General features: G+C 38.0%; 4 protein-coding genes and 1 long non-coding RNA gene across 8 annotated transcripts; 2 read left to right on the top strand and 3 right to left on the bottom strand.

Moving 5' to 3' along the window:
* The first annotated feature begins 348 nt into the window (after window positions 1-348).
* On the top strand, window positions 349-3,298 carry EMB2217 (Pentatricopeptide repeat (PPR) superfamily protein). The gene has a single exon (XM_022296795.2). The coding sequence runs from the start codon at window positions 684-686 to the stop codon at window positions 3,114-3,116; it is 2,433 nt and encodes an 810-aa protein (XP_022152487.1). The 5' UTR covers window positions 349-683; the 3' UTR covers window positions 3,117-3,298.
* On the bottom strand, window positions 3,217-4,550 carry LOC111020206 (uncharacterized). Its single transcript, XM_022296796.2, has 2 exons — window positions 4,120-4,550; window positions 3,217-4,038 (listed from the first exon to the last, which is right to left on the bottom strand). The coding sequence occupies exons 1-2, from the start codon at window positions 4,401-4,403 to the stop codon at window positions 3,552-3,554; spliced, it is 771 nt and encodes a 256-aa protein (XP_022152488.1). The 5' UTR covers window positions 4,404-4,550; the 3' UTR covers window positions 3,217-3,551.
* A 1,327-nt stretch (window positions 4,551-5,877) lies between these two features.
* On the bottom strand, window positions 5,878-8,853 carry LOC111020233 (5'-3' exonuclease family protein). Of its 2 annotated transcripts, none has more exons than XM_088122445.1 (5): window positions 8,428-8,853; window positions 7,250-7,417; window positions 6,811-7,045; window positions 6,400-6,622; window positions 5,878-6,281 (listed from the first exon to the last, which is right to left on the bottom strand). In XM_088122445.1, exons 1-5 carry the CDS (start codon window positions 8,788-8,790, stop codon window positions 6,119-6,121), a joined length of 1,152 nt encoding a protein of 383 aa, XP_087978571.1. In that variant the 5' UTR covers window positions 8,791-8,853; the 3' UTR covers window positions 5,878-6,118. The 2 variants fall into 2 exon arrangements, with proteins under 2 accessions (XP_087978571.1, XP_022152532.1); XM_022296840.2 differs by having other exon boundaries at window positions 5,878-6,248; window positions 8,428-8,825.
* Window positions 8,854-9,273: 420 nt separating this feature from the next.
* Window positions 9,274-14,715, top strand: LOC111020234 (putative magnesium transporter NIPA4). Of its 3 annotated transcripts, XM_088122446.1 has the most exons (10): window positions 9,798-9,868; window positions 10,048-10,104; window positions 10,274-10,569; window positions 10,745-10,835; window positions 10,923-11,083; window positions 11,201-11,328; window positions 11,406-11,543; window positions 12,441-12,533; window positions 13,982-14,087; window positions 14,171-14,715. In XM_088122446.1, the coding sequence occupies exons 3-10, from the start codon at window positions 10,491-10,493 to the stop codon at window positions 14,266-14,268; spliced, it is 894 nt and encodes a 297-aa protein (XP_087978572.1). In that variant the 5' UTR covers window positions 9,798-9,868; window positions 10,048-10,104; window positions 10,274-10,490; the 3' UTR covers window positions 14,269-14,715. The 3 variants fall into 3 exon arrangements, with proteins under 3 accessions (XP_022152534.1, XP_022152533.1, XP_087978572.1); XM_022296842.2 differs by lacking the exon at window positions 10,274-10,569 and having other exon boundaries at window positions 9,274-9,868; window positions 13,982-14,048; XM_022296841.2 differs by lacking the exon at window positions 10,274-10,569 and having other exon boundaries at window positions 9,274-9,868.
* Window positions 14,716-15,113: 398 nt separating this feature from the next.
* LOC148212114 (uncharacterized) lies at window positions 15,114-16,306 on the bottom strand. The gene is made up of 2 exons (XR_015790184.1): window positions 15,564-16,306; window positions 15,114-15,277 (listed from the first exon to the last, which is right to left on the bottom strand). It is a non-coding gene; the product is annotated as an uncharacterized LOC148212114 (long non-coding RNA).
* Window positions 16,307-16,771: the final 465 nt, after the last annotated feature.

Here is a 16,771-nt window from a genome sequence, read left to right as displayed (position 1 = left end):
GATTGTCTCTAATATCTTGATTTTTTAAGGAAAAAAAAATCAGATATGGTACCAACTAAGCGTGTCTTATAGTTGTCTCTTAAAAAGACTGAACAAATGTTGAGAATGGAGTGATCGTCTTTTCAAGTGGCGGAACAATTTTAGAAATAATATTCTTTGAACAAATTTCAAAGGACACATTATACATTTAATATGTTTAAAATGAGTAAATAATAATTTTAATCCTAACACACGTGTGTACTAAAAAAAGGTTTAAAAATAAGCATTATTTGAAAAAAAAAAATCCTTATAAAAGTAGGGTAGTGCGTTGTGGGCTAGTCGAGACTCGGTTGGCCGCAGAAGGCAGGCGGAGCGGAGGCAGCCATATTGGGCATTAAACCCACAGAGCTGATTGAATATTGATCCTTCTCCTTCACTTAGAGGAAGAAGAATTAGATTGTTGCCCACTGTTCAGGTTCGACGGCTCCGGGCATTCGAAATTACGAAGCGGCCCAATCTTGAAAAGATACAATTTCACCGCCGCTCCATGACACGCCCACAACCTGTTTGCGAAAATGCCTACAAGCAGTACTGCGTTTTTCCGCGTGTGATTTTCACGACAAGCATACGGGTACGTGAACAAATTTCTCCCTTCTTTTCCTTCTTCATTCAATTTTGAGGCAAGGGAACAACCCAATCGCAGTATGCTTCCTTTTCGTCCTATACAACTATTTCACAAGCGTCGATTCATTCTCTTCCGGTACATATCGTCCATTTCATGTCGCGAAGCGGCATCTGCATCTATTTTGAACTACACAAACTCTGAGTTTTTCGAAAAGCCACATGTTTCCAGTAATCCTAGCTTTATCAGATCTTATTGTTCTGGAAAGAACCGTGGCAATAGGTCTAGCGAGTGGACTGAGGATATAGAGTATCTAGATGAGTCGGGAAGTGTAATTTTCTCTGGTAAAGGCGTGCGATCGGTTGAACCTGGTCTCGATGACCATGTAATGGTGGGCGGAATAAAAAAGCCCTTTCTGAATGCGTCGGCTGTTGCCAAAATAGTTGAAGTCGTAAAGAGGTGGAAATGGGGTCCAGAGTTGGAATCCCAGCTCGAAAAACTACAATTCATTCCAAATATGACACACATCACTCAGGCATTGAAGATTATCGACGATGCTGAGGCTAATTTGAGTTTATTTCGTTGGGCTAAGAGGCAGTCCTGGTATTCACCAAATGATGAGTGCTATGGATTGTTGTTTGATGGGTTGAATCAGAGTAGAGATTTTGATGCGATTCAGATGTTGTTTGATGAAGCTGTTCGTGATTTAAGCGGTGATGGTATTGTGTCATTCAGTGCATATAATCGTGTGATTCAGTATTTGGCTAAAGCTGAGAAATTGGAAGTGTCTTTCTGTTGTTTTAAGAAGATTCATGATTCAGGTTTCAAAGTTGATACCCAGACATACAATTCACTTATAACCCTGTTCTTGAACAAGGGTCTGCCTTACAAGGCGTTCGAGATTTACGAGAGCATGGAAGGAGCAGGGTGTTCTTTGGATGCATCTACCTTTGAGTTGATGGTACCAAGCTTGGCAAAATCAGGTCGTCTCGATGCGGCAATGAAGCTCTTTCAACAGATGAAAGAAAGGAACTTTCGCCCCGGCATTAACGTTTTCACATCCCTTGTTGATTCGATGGGGAAAGCTGGGAGGTTGGACACATCAATGAAGATTTACATGGAAATGCAGCTGCTTGAGCTCAGATTGTCTGCTTCGGTGTTTGTTTCTTTGATTGAGTCACATGTGAAGGCTGGGAAGTTGGAAACTGCTCTCAGGCTTTGGGATGAGATGAAGAGGGCAGGTTTTAGGCCCAACTTTGGTTTGTACTCGATAGTTGTTGAGTCACATGCCAAATCAGGGAAACTTGATGTTGCAATGTCTATCTTCACCGAAATGGAGAAAGCTGGATTTCTTCCCACCCCATCTACTTATTGCTGTCTCTTGGAAATGCACGCTGCATCGGGACAAGTAGATCCCGCCATGAAGCTCTACAACTCTATGACTAATGCAGGTTTGAGACTCGGGCTAAGTACGTACACTGCTTTGTTGACACTCCTGGCTAATAAGAAGCTTATCGATGTTGCTGCAAAAGTTTTACTTGAAATGAAGGCCATGGGATTCTCCGTTGACGTGAGCGCAAGTGATGTATTGATGGTATATATCAAGGAAGGTTCTGTCGATTCTGCTTTGAGGTGGCTTCGGTTCATGGGTTCGTCAGGGCTGAGAACTAATAACTTTATTCTCAGGCAATTGTTTGAGTCATGTATGAAGAAAGGAATGTATGAATCAGCTAAGCCTCTCTTAGAAACTTTTGTAGATTCTGCTGCAAAAGTTGATCTCATACTTTACACATCCATTCTGGCCCATCTTGTAAGGTGTCAAGAAGAGCAGAATGAGAGATATTTGATGTCCATCCTCGGTGCTACCAGACATAAGGCACACTCTTTCTTGTGTGGGCTGTTCACTGGACCAGAACAAAGGAAACAGCCAGTTTTATCTTTTGTGAGGGAGTTCTTTCAGGGCATCGACTACGAGCTGGAAGAGAGCAGTGCAAGATACTTTGTCAACGTCCTCCTCAACTATCTAATTCTCATGGGACAAATAAATCGAGCTCGATGTATTTGGAAAGTAGCTTATGAGAATAAGCTCTTTCCAAAGGCCATAGTCTTCGATCAACACATCGCCTGGTCCCTCGATGTTAGGAACTTGTCAGTCGGAGCTGCCCTTATAGCAGTCGTGCACACTCTCCATCGGTTCAGGAAGCGAATGTTGTATTACGGTATAGTTCCAAGGCGCATAAAATTGGTTACAGGACCAACTTTGAAGCTTGTGGTCGCTCAAATGTTGAGCTCTGTGGAATCCCCATTTGAGGTTAGTAAGGTGGTTCTGAGGGCAACAGGAGAATCTGTGATGGAGTGGTTCAAAAAACCGATCGTCCAACAATTCCTTCTGAATGAGATTCCATCAAGATCAGATATCCTTATGCACAAGTTGAACACTCTGTTTCCCAGCTCTGCACCTGAAATTAGATCTCTTTCCCCTCCCAAACCCCTCATTTCCAGGAATTCAGCATAGCTATCAACTGCATTCTTAGAATAGAGATTTGGAGACACTCTGTTTTTCTAGACATGTAAAACAAAATTTTTGATGTATAATTGAACTGAAAGCAGAAGAATTGCAATGAAACCAACTATACTTGTTGCAATGTGAAATAATATCATCTGTATACATAATTATCAACCCAGAGATTCCTTGGAGATCTATGCTTCAAATAACACATCAAAATAAACCAGCACTTGCCTAAGAAGTAAGACTGACTGTTGTTCACTACAATGTTTTCTATTTCTTCACAATATTGTGGACAGAACAGAGACACGTATGACATTCTGGACTTGGTCATTTCTATTTCCAAATGCTGTTTTGTTTTACTCTACTGCTTGCTATCAATAATTGTGGGAATACAAAACAAAATGGCTAAGTGGAAACTATATGATAAGGCATAACAATAAACTATGAACATGTAAGAAATCCATCTTGTGTAATCAAATAGCCTTCTCCACCCACACTTGTCCTCACTGCCTGATAAAGCTCCACCCAGGAAGAACAATGTAATTCCTCTGTCCCCCACAAGAATGTTGGATTAGGGCTTGCAGGGCAGGCAGTAACCAAATCCAACACTGATGCAGCTGGTTTCAGTTGCTGAGGGAAATTAAATGCTAAATTGTCCACCTTGTGTTCGTAAATTTTCCCATTTCGATCCAGTTTATATCGCGAAGTGCCCTGAAACTCGCCCCTCACCTCCCATGGAACCCGAGGAACGCCCTTCAAGTTCCACCGGATCAGTATAACGTTCTCCGAAGGCTGCCAAATCCTGTACACCTCAATCCCAATCTCCCGGAAGAGAATTCTGGCGTGAAATCTCAACGCCCAGAATATCAATTTGTACCTCTCGATCCCGCTGAAGGTGTTCAAAGGATCAATAAAGGTGATATCGTCCCTGAAAACGATCGAAACCCCAAAATAAGACGGGCGAAAGAACAAAAACAGAAATCAGCTCCGGGAAAGAGGAGAAAAGCACCTGTAAATGTCGTAATTGAGGTCTGTGATGAAGATTGAAGGGAGGTCCTCGCGAAGAGTCCTGACGGCGAGGCCGAGATTGACATAGAAATCGTCTCTCCGATGATCGGAGTGCGTGTCGGAGGAAGCAGAGGGAGAGGCGAGTTGAGGGGAGTGGACGGCGGCGGTGAGAGAGAGAGGAGAAGAAGAGGGTCTGAAGTGAGAGAAGAGAAGGGGATTGGGTTTGGATTTGCAGTGAAGCATGAGAGAGGGGAAGAGATGAGGAAGAAGAAGAGCCATGGCCATGGAGTTCGTTGGATGCCTCACTTTTCGTTTTCCATTGGAATCACACACACACACACACACACACACAAGAGAGGATTTTTAGTTTGTGTGCGTTGTGCGTTTTCTGTTGGTTTGATTTTGTGTATGGCGTTTCGTTTCGTTTCGTTTCTTTTACAAGTTAAATATTAATATTTTTTTCTTTTTCAAAATTCTGGAAATTTTCATTTTAATTTTGATTTTATGAGTGGCTTTGAGCGTGGCCATCTCTCCCTTGCGGGTCGTCAGTCAACGTACTTCCCTCAAACAGAAACAGCACACAGAGAATTAAAAAATAATACCTAAATTTTGGTTTTTTTCTTCTCTTTCTTTTTGTGATCTCAAGAACTCATCCCCCCTCTCATCTCGCTAATAAATGTAGTTTCTATAACCAAAATGGTTAAAAAATACTTTTCCTCCTAAGATTTAATCATTGAACTTTTTTTTTTGGTTAAGTTTCTTATATATATAAAGGAATGAGGATCCAAATATATTTATAAATTAGAAATATTAAATTGTTATATAATAAAATATGATACTTAATTTTAATAAGATTGTTACTAAATTAAATTAAAGTTCATAAATGAATCGTTACTTTAGTGAGATTACAGATACTAAATCATTACAAACTAAAATTTAGGAACTAAATCATGACTATAGTGAAAATACAAAGATCAAATGTATTTTTTAACCCAATAAAAGAGTAAACTTGAGTATAATTCAACTGGTTTTAAGATGTATCATCAATGAAAATGTACGAATCGTTGTAGTCAAATGGAAAAAAAAAAAGATATCTAAAATAAAATGAATAAATAACTGGATTTATTATCCATTTTCCAAGCGGAAAAAGTTTGTTCGATTTCCGGATGATTGATTGAATGGGAAGGACCCAATATGTTTGGATAAGATGATATGGTTTAATAAGAGGATATAACAAACAAACAGCTCTTACTCTTCAGTCTTTAGGATATTCGCTGAGAATCTGTACATTCCATTTCTTCCTGCCACTTTTCCAACATCTATTTATTTATGTATCCATAACCAAAACAAGCAGACATGTCAATTCTTCTCCCACATTTGATTCTCTCCCTTTCAGAATGATTACATTATATTTAAGGGTAGAAATCGAGTAACCTAGAAACCAATCAAATTAAGTCAGTTTAAACTACCATTGTTAGTATAAAATTGAAAAAAAAAAAGGAAATTAGTTGGTTCAATTAGGAAAGTTTTGAAAGTGAGTTTCAATTGATTCAAACGCATGCTAAATTTGAGATAACATCATTTGGATAATCTTCTGCAGTTCTGCACATACAAAAAAAATGATCGGACCTGTACTGTATTATTGTAAGATGTGGAATTTGAATAGACCAGAAACCGATGTCAGTGAAATGCAACAACTTTTTCTAAACTCAAAGCAGAAGCAAGTTAGATTTGAAGTTTTTTCAACTCACACAGCAGATGATGCTGCCTGCAAAAATGAATGGCACAAATATTTGCTTAAGAGTGGAAACAGTGTACTAGTAGAGCCCCTGTTCTATTGCACATACATACTACATAGATTAGCTTGATTCCACAGTATATGAGGAGAAAAGGAATACTACATTTTTCACCTCAGCAAACTAACAGTACGGTGGTATCAGTATGCATATTTCCAAGCTTCAAATCTGTGTTTACCTGTATGTACTAAACCAAAGGGCGATTCAGACCCGTTTTGATGGTTGAACAAGTGAGTTTCTGTCATTGTTTTCTACAAACTTGGATAAAATAGCCGAATCGTTTTGTCTGTCTCTTTCAACCAACCACTCCTCTTGAAATTGAACATCAACATCTCTGTACAACAATTTGACCCAAAGCCAACAAAATCTAGTCAAGAAAGAAATAGCTACAATTCAAGTTATTCCAAGAGTAAAGATGCACAAACAAACTACACATTGCACCAGCATAAGATTAGGTGGGAAGAAAATGAAGGGAAAGGAATCACCTTCTCAGGGCTAGAACTTTATAATTCGTACGCAGGTAATCGGCATACTTTGTAAGTGCATCTTGTGCATACGGTCTGCCCACAGTTCTTATTGCAGCAGCACTGAGTAGATTCTCCAAAGAACCATGTTTCTTCAAGAGCTTCATTGCAGTTTTTCGACCAAATCCAGGAGCAACATGCTGGATTCCCGGAACGCCATCTACCTCATCACCCATAATACATCCTATGAAGAAAATCACTATATCATACTTCAACATTTATCATACTTCCTTCTGGTTAAATCTCCAGAACAACGATTGCACATGTATATATTTTGAAGGACTTATAATTCCTCGTGATAAGAAAATGGTAAAATTTTCTGAACTTCTCTTTGTGGTTTCTATATTCTACGTTTGCAGATCGAGTACTTACTCAGACTCAAGTCAGAGCATGGATCGCAGTTATACTGAGCTAGGTAGTGCCTTAAGGTGTAAAAGGACCATCTGTTGAGCTCTGGCAAAGGCATCACGAGTTGGACATCTTCTGAAATCAACTGCTTGAAATCTTTATCAGGAGAGGCTATAACCACCCGAAACCCTCTTTGTAAAACTTGGTCCACAAGTGTAGCTACAACATCATCTGCTTCATGACCGTCAACCTTTACAACCTGCATGACATAGCTTTATAGAATGAAAAGGACAAATCTTAACAGTTCTGAACATTCATTCTTTCAAAGTTTAATATTCCAACGCCACAATTCTGATCATGGATAATAGACCAATAAACTTTCTGCAATTTACATTAGCTAGTCTACACCATCAATAAGTCCCAAGCAAATACGTCGAAAATTATTTAGACAAAGTTCACCTACTGGCACATTACAGTTTCTGAGAGCATCCCTTATTACTTGATATGGCCTTCTAGAATTTCCCTTAGTATATCTTTGTGAAGATGATTGTCTCGTGAATTTGATCCGATGTGCTTTATATGAGGGTAATAACAGCCTGCGATGCTCACTACCTCCTTCCCCATCAAAAACCTGCGGAACCAGTACGAATTTGAAGAGTTAGAGAAATGATGCATACTACTGTTTCTGATAACGTTTTCCTCATTAAGAGAAATTCGTCCAAAGAAAGAAATCTCGCCCGAAGCCAAATATCCAGCTATGTGACAACACAAATAAGAAAACGGGATAATACCTTAGTTACAACTTACACAGGCTACTGGGAAGGGGTGCCTAAGGTTATGAGAAACTGATGCACAAAAGAAATACCGATAAGCAGATCATAGATTCATATTCCAACCCCGTTCGTGGTTGTGCACATCCATCTCCCAAGTTACAAACTAAGCTTATTCAAACGAAAGACCACAAAATAATGTCAAATCACTATATTCCTACAAGCATTTACACTTGAGAGAAATAAAAATCTCCTCCTCGAAAACTTCTTCAGTAAGCACTAGGCCCAATAGGTGACAGTGTAATCTTAACATTTGCTCACTGCAGTAAGCATTGAGCCCAAAACGCCATGAAAGAAAATGGGATCGAAGTTTTTACCTCCCTTCCTGCACTAAATACACTACAGCTGGAGGCAGGCAGGGTGAGGGAGTCATATTTTGTTTTCAATTAACTGTTGGTTTTGTAATTCCCACTAATTATCCCTTTCATAAATAAATAAACCTTGTGGGCGCTTTGACGTTCCAGAATTTGAAATTGCTAGAATTTGGAAAAGAAATAGAAACCTAAAAGAGAGAACGGAATATGAGATTGTTTTAGTCACTGAGAGCTTAGAAATTAGCCGAACGAGATAACTTGTAGAATTGGAATTGTCCCATACGATAGCACAAAAATGGGAGCATGCGATTAAACAGATAAATTCATACAATAACCCAACAAAACAGACAGACTGAGAGAAATTAATAAGTTCAGACTTGGATTGAAACCACAAGCATGAGTAAAATTAAGCCCGAAATCAGTAACGTATATAAAAAAAATGAGCAAAAAAACAACCTATGCGCTCGACATTATTGATAGTAAACAATGGCACTTACAGCAATAACAGGATCACTGTGGCTAACTTGCTCGAAGAATATGGAAGCCCAGCGACCAAAATTGTGCAAACTAGGTCTGCTACCTTCGTAGCATAATGGATTTACGTCCAGGAAAAAGACCCTTCCCTTTCTTGGATTATCCGCTTCAATTATTGGCTGCAACGTCCCGCCATCTGTTTGTTTAAAGGTAGAATGAGATGCTACCGGAAAGGCACTTAGCTGCAACGCCTTCGTTCTCCATGAATTGGATTTCGTTGTTAATGTCGATTCTGGTTTCAGAGTTCTGGAGGGTAAGGAACTACGCGATGCAGAGTTCAGAAATGGCGGAATATTCACGCCTATGTTGGCGCCCGCCTCAGCCATTTCTAGTCTACGCCTCCTGTCAGGAAAAAGGATACTGAAAATGAATCTGTTCTTAACGAAACGGAACTGAAGTAGATAAAATAAAATAATAATAATAAAACCAACTTTTATGGCGGTAAAGTTTCAATTTTTCTTTTTCTACCTTTATCGTTTCGTTTACCATTTTTTAGTCGAAAATAGATATGTTTACCGATAAAATATTTTATTTCTTTTACAATTTGTGGGGTGGAAAATTGAACTCATACTTTATTGATTATAGATATATAATAATTATACTGACGTATGCTCGCTTGGACGATAAAATATAATTTTATTAAAAATAAAGTACAGAAGTATAATATTTAAAATGGGAATGCATGAAATTCTTAATAAAAAAAAGGGAAAAAGAAAAAAGTATGAAGAATACGTTATTAGAAATAATTATTTTAATAGAGTATTAATATTTGGTAACGAAATTTTGGCTCCAAAGGCGTTGGTAAATGACAAAGATAAGCAAATAGCAATTAGCATTGCAGTTCGCCACTTCCATGGAAGGAAGAGAGAGAGATCTCATTGTTTTGTAACCAACGCAGAGTTTGTCCTCGCTTTCTGATCTACCACGCTCCATCAATATCTCACATTCCCTCTCTCTACGTTCCTTCCCTTGATCTCCATCACTTGACAAACCAAACTTCCATTTCGTTTCCGCACGATCGAAGCCGAACCCTCCCTCTCATTCTCTGTCATTCTCTTTGCTGCATCATCCCGTATTTTCTTTCTGATGATACACCCTCGAATCGCCGGTGATTCTGATTGATATGAGGGATTTGATGGAGCTACATTGAGTTTGCATGGATCGTATGGAATGGAAGGTTTTGGTCTTATGAGTTTCTGTCAACTACTCCTCCAATTCCAGCCATGGCGGTTAGTGGGCCGGGTTCGAGTTCAGGGAGCTCCTGGACTGACTCTCGCAAGGGCATGTCGTGTGATAACATCAAGGGTTTGGTCTTAGCTTTGTCTTCCAGTTTCTTCATTGGTGCCAGCTTCATTGTCAAGAAGAAAGGCTTGAAGAAGGCCGGGTCCTCTGGTGTTAGGGCAGGTTATGCCACTTTTTATCATCGCCTTTTTCTAACATCGCATTTTGTTTCAACTCAGATGAATGTGCGATTCAGACTGGTGGCTTTTATGGGAATAGTTCGAGTTTTTGCTAGCTTTGTCGATTATTGTTTTTGGATCGATGTCCGTTTGCTGTACTTAATCTCAACGTTTCCCTGGCAGGCTCTGGCGGTTATTCTTACTTGTATGAGCCATTATGGTGGGTCGGCATGATAACCAGTACGTTTTCCAATCTACCTGGTTGCTTCTGTGTTTGAATGTATTACAGGCCTTGGTTGATGCGAAATCATTTTGAGAATTATAAGCACCAGAGAAGAAGTAACTCTTAACCTTATACACTACTACATGATCAATTATGCTGAAATTTTTCTGTCGTTCTGGTCCGCAGGTGGCTAATTCATGGTTAACTTGTAATGTAACAAGTGGATGCATTTAGGTCCTGGATGATTTTATCCTTTCTTTTGATATCAGTCCTGGGAACATATTGCCTATGCGTGTGTGTGTCTTTGGACTAAGAATAACCTCTATAAGTTCGTTCCATTTTGTGACTACTAATCATTGGCTCCTGATGCTTTTTCTTTCAATATTATGTTCCAAGTTAGCCAATGTTCTCTTCTCCCAGTTTCCCTGCTTCTTCAGTTACATCTACCCTCAATTTCCTAGATGGATTTTTATTGACAAGGAGTAAGTAGGAGTCATAATATAGAGAATTATTTAATGCATTATGATCTCCTTTTCCTTTTGCATTTCTTATTGAAATATTATGCTGAGATGTTTTTATTTTACTTCTGAAATCTTGAGTGTTAAATTTTTCATTCGAAAGATTTGTATTCTAATAGTAATATTTTCCATTTGGCAGTGGTTGTAGGGGAAATTGCTAATTTTGCAGCTTATGCATTTGCACCGGCCATTCTGGTAACTCCCCTTGGCGCGCTCAGTATAATTATCAGGCAAGAGGACAAACTGTCATTACTGTTGTTTTTAATGCATCTTGGCATTCACCGTGTTTTGACCATTTGGTGGTATGTATTGTGCAGTGCTGCCCTTGCTCATATTATATTAAGGGAGAGATTAAACATTTTTGGTGTTCTTGGTTGTGTTTTATGTGTTGTGGGTTCGACAACAATTGTTCTGCATGCACCTCAAGAGCGTGAGATACAATCTGTCACGGAAGTGTGGGATCTTGCGACAGAACCAGGTATACACTAAAGGACATTCTATTTCTAATATCATGTGTAATTTTTTAACTTTTGTGTGAATATAAACTACCTTCACGGCTTGTTTCCTTAATGTAACATGTGCATGTTTTCTGTAGCTTTCCTTTTGTATGCTGCTGTGATGATAGCCACAACTCTCGTACTCATAATCCACTTTGTGCCTCATTATGGGCAGACACATGTGATGGTCTACATAGGGATTTGTTCTATTGTGGGCTCACTTTCGGTATGTAGTCAGTTTTTTCGCGTGTTTTTTTAGTTCTTACATCGATTTGTGTAAAGTTTCTGAAGCCATTTTGACAGGTTATGAGTGTTAAGGCACTTGGAATTGCCTTGAAGTTAACATTTTCAGGAATGAATCAGTTAACATATCCTCAAACCTGGGCCTTCACAGTGGTTGTGATCACTTGTGTGATCACTCAGATGAATTATCTTAATAAGGTATCCATCTCTCTGAAAATTCCATCTAAACCATCTTTATATTTGAAAGCATGAATTGATTATTTAACCACCTTTGAGGGACAGCTCACTAAATAGTGGATGAGTTTAATCGTTTGGAAGTTGGCGCACTATAGTTGGGGAGATATAGAAATTACTTTGGTGACTGGTATTTCCAGAATGCTATAGGGGTGGTAGTTGGCACTTTGCATATTCCTTTTGTGCTCTCTGTAAAACAATGAAATGAATTCCTGAAACTTTTGCTATGGTCATTAGTTTGGTTGTGGCCAACGGTTGTAATTATTAAGCAATGTCATGCTCTAAAGTCCCAAAGTTTTTGTATCGAAGCAATTGAAAAATTCATTAGGGTACTAGACATATGCTTGATAAATGATTCACAAACTTTTAAATTCAAGCAATGTGCCATGCAGACTTCTAAATATATAACTTTAATGCAAGAACTTTTACGGAACTACCATTTCATGAATGTTAAATGAACCATGAAATATGCAGTCGGAAATCATACCATGTCTCCCTCAAAAAAAAATTAAAAATCATACAATTTCATTTGTGAATAATTTCAAATTTTTTTGTCATGATCATTTATTAATTGTTATTATTGAACCTGAAAGCTACAAATATCGCATTAAGAATTTGTTCATCTTATCTGTATGTTTTTTACTTTGTTGAATAAATCAGTTGGGCTAGTTGGTTATATTTAGCTAATTAATTATCAAAATTTTCTGTTTGGACATATCAACTGAGAGTACAAGCTATCAGGCTATAACCAGGAAGAGACAAAAAAAATTATAAAAATAAAAATAATTAATTTGCTTTCCTGATTGTGATTTTTTTGGTATAATAAAATTAAAATTTTCTTATTGTCATTTATTGTCATAGGCTCTTGATACTTTCAACACAGCTGTCGTATCTCCTACGTACTATGTGATGTTTACATCATTGACCATTTTGGCCAGCATAATTATGTTTAAGGTAAAAACACGCTCTTACTTTACCATGGCTTCATAAAACTTTATTAACTTCTCCGTCTGATAATAATAACAACAGGCAATGCATGTATGATGTGAAATATTTTCACTCGTGAATTTGACAAATATTCTTCTTTTATGCATGCATTTCTGTTTGTGTGTCGTAAATTCGGGGAAATAAAAAATGTCTTCGATGAGCAACTGTCGTATACTGCCGTTGTCTTATTTGAAGTAATTATGGAGGCTACTAGTAAGTCCAATGTCCTGTCTGCATCTTGTATATTTATTTTCATAATAGTCCTTCCATTTTTCTATGATGTTTTGTAGTTAGATAGTTGTTTTCTAGATCCTGTTGTGTCGTCTTGGACTTTCCTTTATTTGTATTCCTCGTTTGTATTCTTCTTCTTCTTCTTCTTCTTCTTCTTCTTCTTTTTTTCTTGGTCAACGAAAGCTGGCTTTTTCATCCAAAAACTTTCATGACGCAAGTAAGGTAATTGCTTGCAGTTGGTCTTTGAGAACATTGGACAGTAGTTTTTTCCTTGAAGTATACAAGTAATTACATGTAGATATGTGTGATCCGAAATAAATCCAGAAGTATTTAGTATATAATCGTGTAAAAACATTTTCTCATGGTTCCACATGTGCCAAATGCTAATAGAGAAGACATGCTTTTGCATTAGCTTTAAAAGATTCTGGATTTCAAGTAAAAACAGTTTTCGTATTTCTCTTAAAGTCTGTGATAACTATCTCAGTAGAATAGAGAAACTTCTACTTCCGAATTTACAGAGACATTCAAAAGTCCTAACTCTCCAGAATGGCCTATCCAAGTCAACCCCCCCCCCCCCCCCCCCCCCCCCCAAAGCTTTCCTGCTTTTTTGTTCACACTCATCATTACTAACCAGCTCCTTTAATGTTCGTATCCACTACTAATGCCTTTGTTCATGCAAAGAAGCACCAAACTGCGCTTCCTCTTCCATTAAGGCAGCCAGTTTCGTTCTTGGTACTTTAATTTCCCTCTCCTTACTGTCTTTTTACTCTTCTAACATAGGTATTATAATGCACCGGGGGTCTATCATCAATCATCATTCCCCTTCCAAAGTTTCAACATGAAGTGGGGCACTTCCAATTTCCTCCGATACCAATTTATTGGTCAAATTCACTACTAATGTTCTTGAATTTCTGATCCTTTCGTGCTCTTATTCATGCAAAGAAGTACCAACTGTCCTTTCTCTTTCACTGACTCGACCTCCCTTCTCAATACTTCATTCCCCTATCCTTGTCGCCTCTTCCTTTTCTAATATAGGCATAATGCACTGCGGTTCTATCAGTTAGTCGTCATTATAATTCTTAATGCACGAAAATAACTATATTTCTCTCCCTTTTATTTACATTTTATGTTTATTATTAACTTTTCTGACTCATCGGAATGCATTTACATTATTGATGTTGCAGGATTGGGATCGACAGAGTGCAATCCAAATTTTCACAGAGATGTGTGGTTTTGTGACAATTCTCGCTGGTACTTTTCTTCTTCACAAAACAAAGGATATGGTTGAGGGTGGGTCCTCAGTTCCTCCTTCCATTGTTTTAATCCATATCAGTTTCAAAATATCTCATAATCGAAGTTTTGTTTCATTATAGCTTCTACGACACCATCTTTTTCTTCGCGACATTCTAAACACATAGAAGAGGGTTCTGAACTTGAAGCTATCCCACTTCAGCATCAAGAACCATTGTGATAAGATTAGCCATTAATCTTAGATTTGCCGCGATTTACGAGTTCACTCTTATCCTCTTATCACATTTCCTGCACAAGTCGTGGGGGAAGGTACGGCAGCGACTGGCTTTGTGATTGTGAACATTGTCGATAAATTCGAAGAGGATACAAGTCTGACTGACAGCGGTAATCTCATTTCTTCCATTGGAGAAATTCATTTCAAACTCCCCTTTTTCTGTTAGGAACCTCTTTGTGAGTTGCAACTTTTAGCCCATTGTTCTCTATACTATATTATATCATTCATTCATATTCACAAAGAAATATAGACTTTTCGGAGAGATGTCTGGCTCATAGAATGGCTTGGTAGAGCAAGTTGGAAGGATCATTTACATGCATGATTATACTTCACTCATGTATTCCCTTTCTTTTTACTTCTTTCTTGATCCAATAGAAATTCTTTCTAGCATCATTGCCCATAGTAAATTTACTTTGTTACCATTTGAGTCCATAAATATCCTCGCATTTCAGTTATAGGGGAATGACCCCACAAAATTACGATCTCGAGGTTGCATCCATGATCGTTTTGTTTATAAAAGTTGAGCTTGTTTATCAATGATTTTCTTAGAAATTGGACTGAAGTTCAAAAGATGCTGAAAATATAATGGAATCATGGCCAGTTTCTTGGAATGTTACCATCTAAAAGCGTGTGGGCAGTGACAGTGACAACACAACGAGAAGATGATGAGTTCAAAATTAACGCATTAGGTAAATTTCTTTTCCCATTTTCTGCAGTTAAAACAGAAGTAAAGAAACAGCAAAAAGAGATATTAGTGGGTGGAAAGTTGGCAACAAGAACAAACACAAGCAAGACACAAATGAAGTGGCATGGCATCAACTCCCCATGGTAAAATTTCTGTACAACTCACATGAAACTTGAAAAGTGTCCAATCTTCTCAAAGTTTGTTTCCCAATTTCACAAAATACATCCAAATGGCACCACATATATGGATTCAATCCACCACGTCTTTAAACTGCAAACTCGGACAACCAAATCAAGTGGGAGAAAATTTTTAAAAGTTAAATGATATGTTCAGTGATTTACTTCCTATACTCTCAAACTCCATAATTTTCTCTACTTTTCAGTCAAAATACTGTCTAAGATCAAACATAAACATACATTTTCGACCCACATGACTTGTGGGGTCACCACATTATTAATATAAAATATACTATCAGAGTTTATCTATCAAATTCATTTATCATCAAATTTGAGTTGCTAATAACATGATTTAATAAAAATGAGATTGGAGGTTATACCATATAGTAGTTTGAATGCAAAAGTGATGCCCACCGGCCCTTCAATGCATTTCCTTAAACTGTAGGAGTGACAATGACAAACTAGCTTGCTTCATATGCCTCCAATTACTTCCAAACTCAAGATCATTTTTTGAGTTGCAGTCCCATCCTTTTCCCAATCCCCCCTTTTGATTCAATTCAGTAAAACCAAAACCCACCTCAAACTTTTTGCTTTATAAAACAATCTCAGGCCCCAATTTTTACCCATTTGATTGAACCACTTCCCACTTCAATTACTCACCAATTCACCGCCATGGCAGCTCGAGAAGGCTTCAGCTTCCCGTCCTTCCATGGCAGCTCCTCCCCAATCACTGAATCGCCACCTCTCTGGTGCCTCTCTTCTTCTCCAAAATCAATTGACCACCATGGCTATGGGAATATTGATTGTTCTGAAGCAGAGAAAAGAAGTTACGGAGGTCATAGGAAGGTAAATTCTTGCAATTTGGATGTCAGAAGGGCTCGTGAGAGAGTAATTGATAGCGATGAGGAAGAAGATGAGAAGATGGATGTGCTGTGGGAGGATTTCAACGAAGAACTGCTGAACAATTTGAGTTCAAGATTCGGGTCTGGGAGGGTGCCGGAACTTGAATACTTGAAGTCGGAGGAACCAAAGGCACTGCTATCGGCGAGAATGGCGAGCGTGGTAGTGATAATGAAGGTGCTGAAGAAGCTTCTGTTTCTGCATAGCTTTCGGAGGAAGCCCAAAGCTCGGACATGGTGATTGATTGGGGATTGGGATTCAGATTTTTGGATGGAATAAAAATAAAAATAAATTTGTTTGCTCCTTTTTTTTTTCTTAGTACAAATAAATTTGTTGGTTAAGCATTGGAATAGAGGAGTGGCTTTTCCATATCCATTGTGAATAAGCTCTAAGCTAAAGGTATGGTTTTATCATATGAATCTTTTTTTTAATTTTCCCTCAAAGGCTTGGAGATTACGTCAATGTAATTTAGCTGTCAAGTTAAAAAGGGAGAGCTCCTATAATGTAATGTTCTCATAATTTAGGTTTCCTACCTTTTGTATTTCAAAAATAAATTCAAGTATTTGAATAATACCTACTTCTTCCATTCAAATCATAAATTTCATTCTTTAATAATTTATTGATGCTACTATATAGGCGTCTCTTAAAAATATATTTAAGAAAACTATATATTTCCCATATTTTGGAA

This window comes from Momordica charantia (assembly GCF_013281855.1).
Source record: "Momordica charantia cultivar OHB3-1 chromosome 4 unlocalized genomic scaffold, Mcharantia_2.0 BLBB01000004.1, whole genome shotgun sequence".
NCBI lineage: Eukaryota > Viridiplantae > Streptophyta > Magnoliopsida > Cucurbitales > Cucurbitaceae > Momordica > Momordica charantia.
Note: the sequence above shows the minus strand (reverse complement) of the source record. Positions and strands in the feature narration are given on the sequence as shown.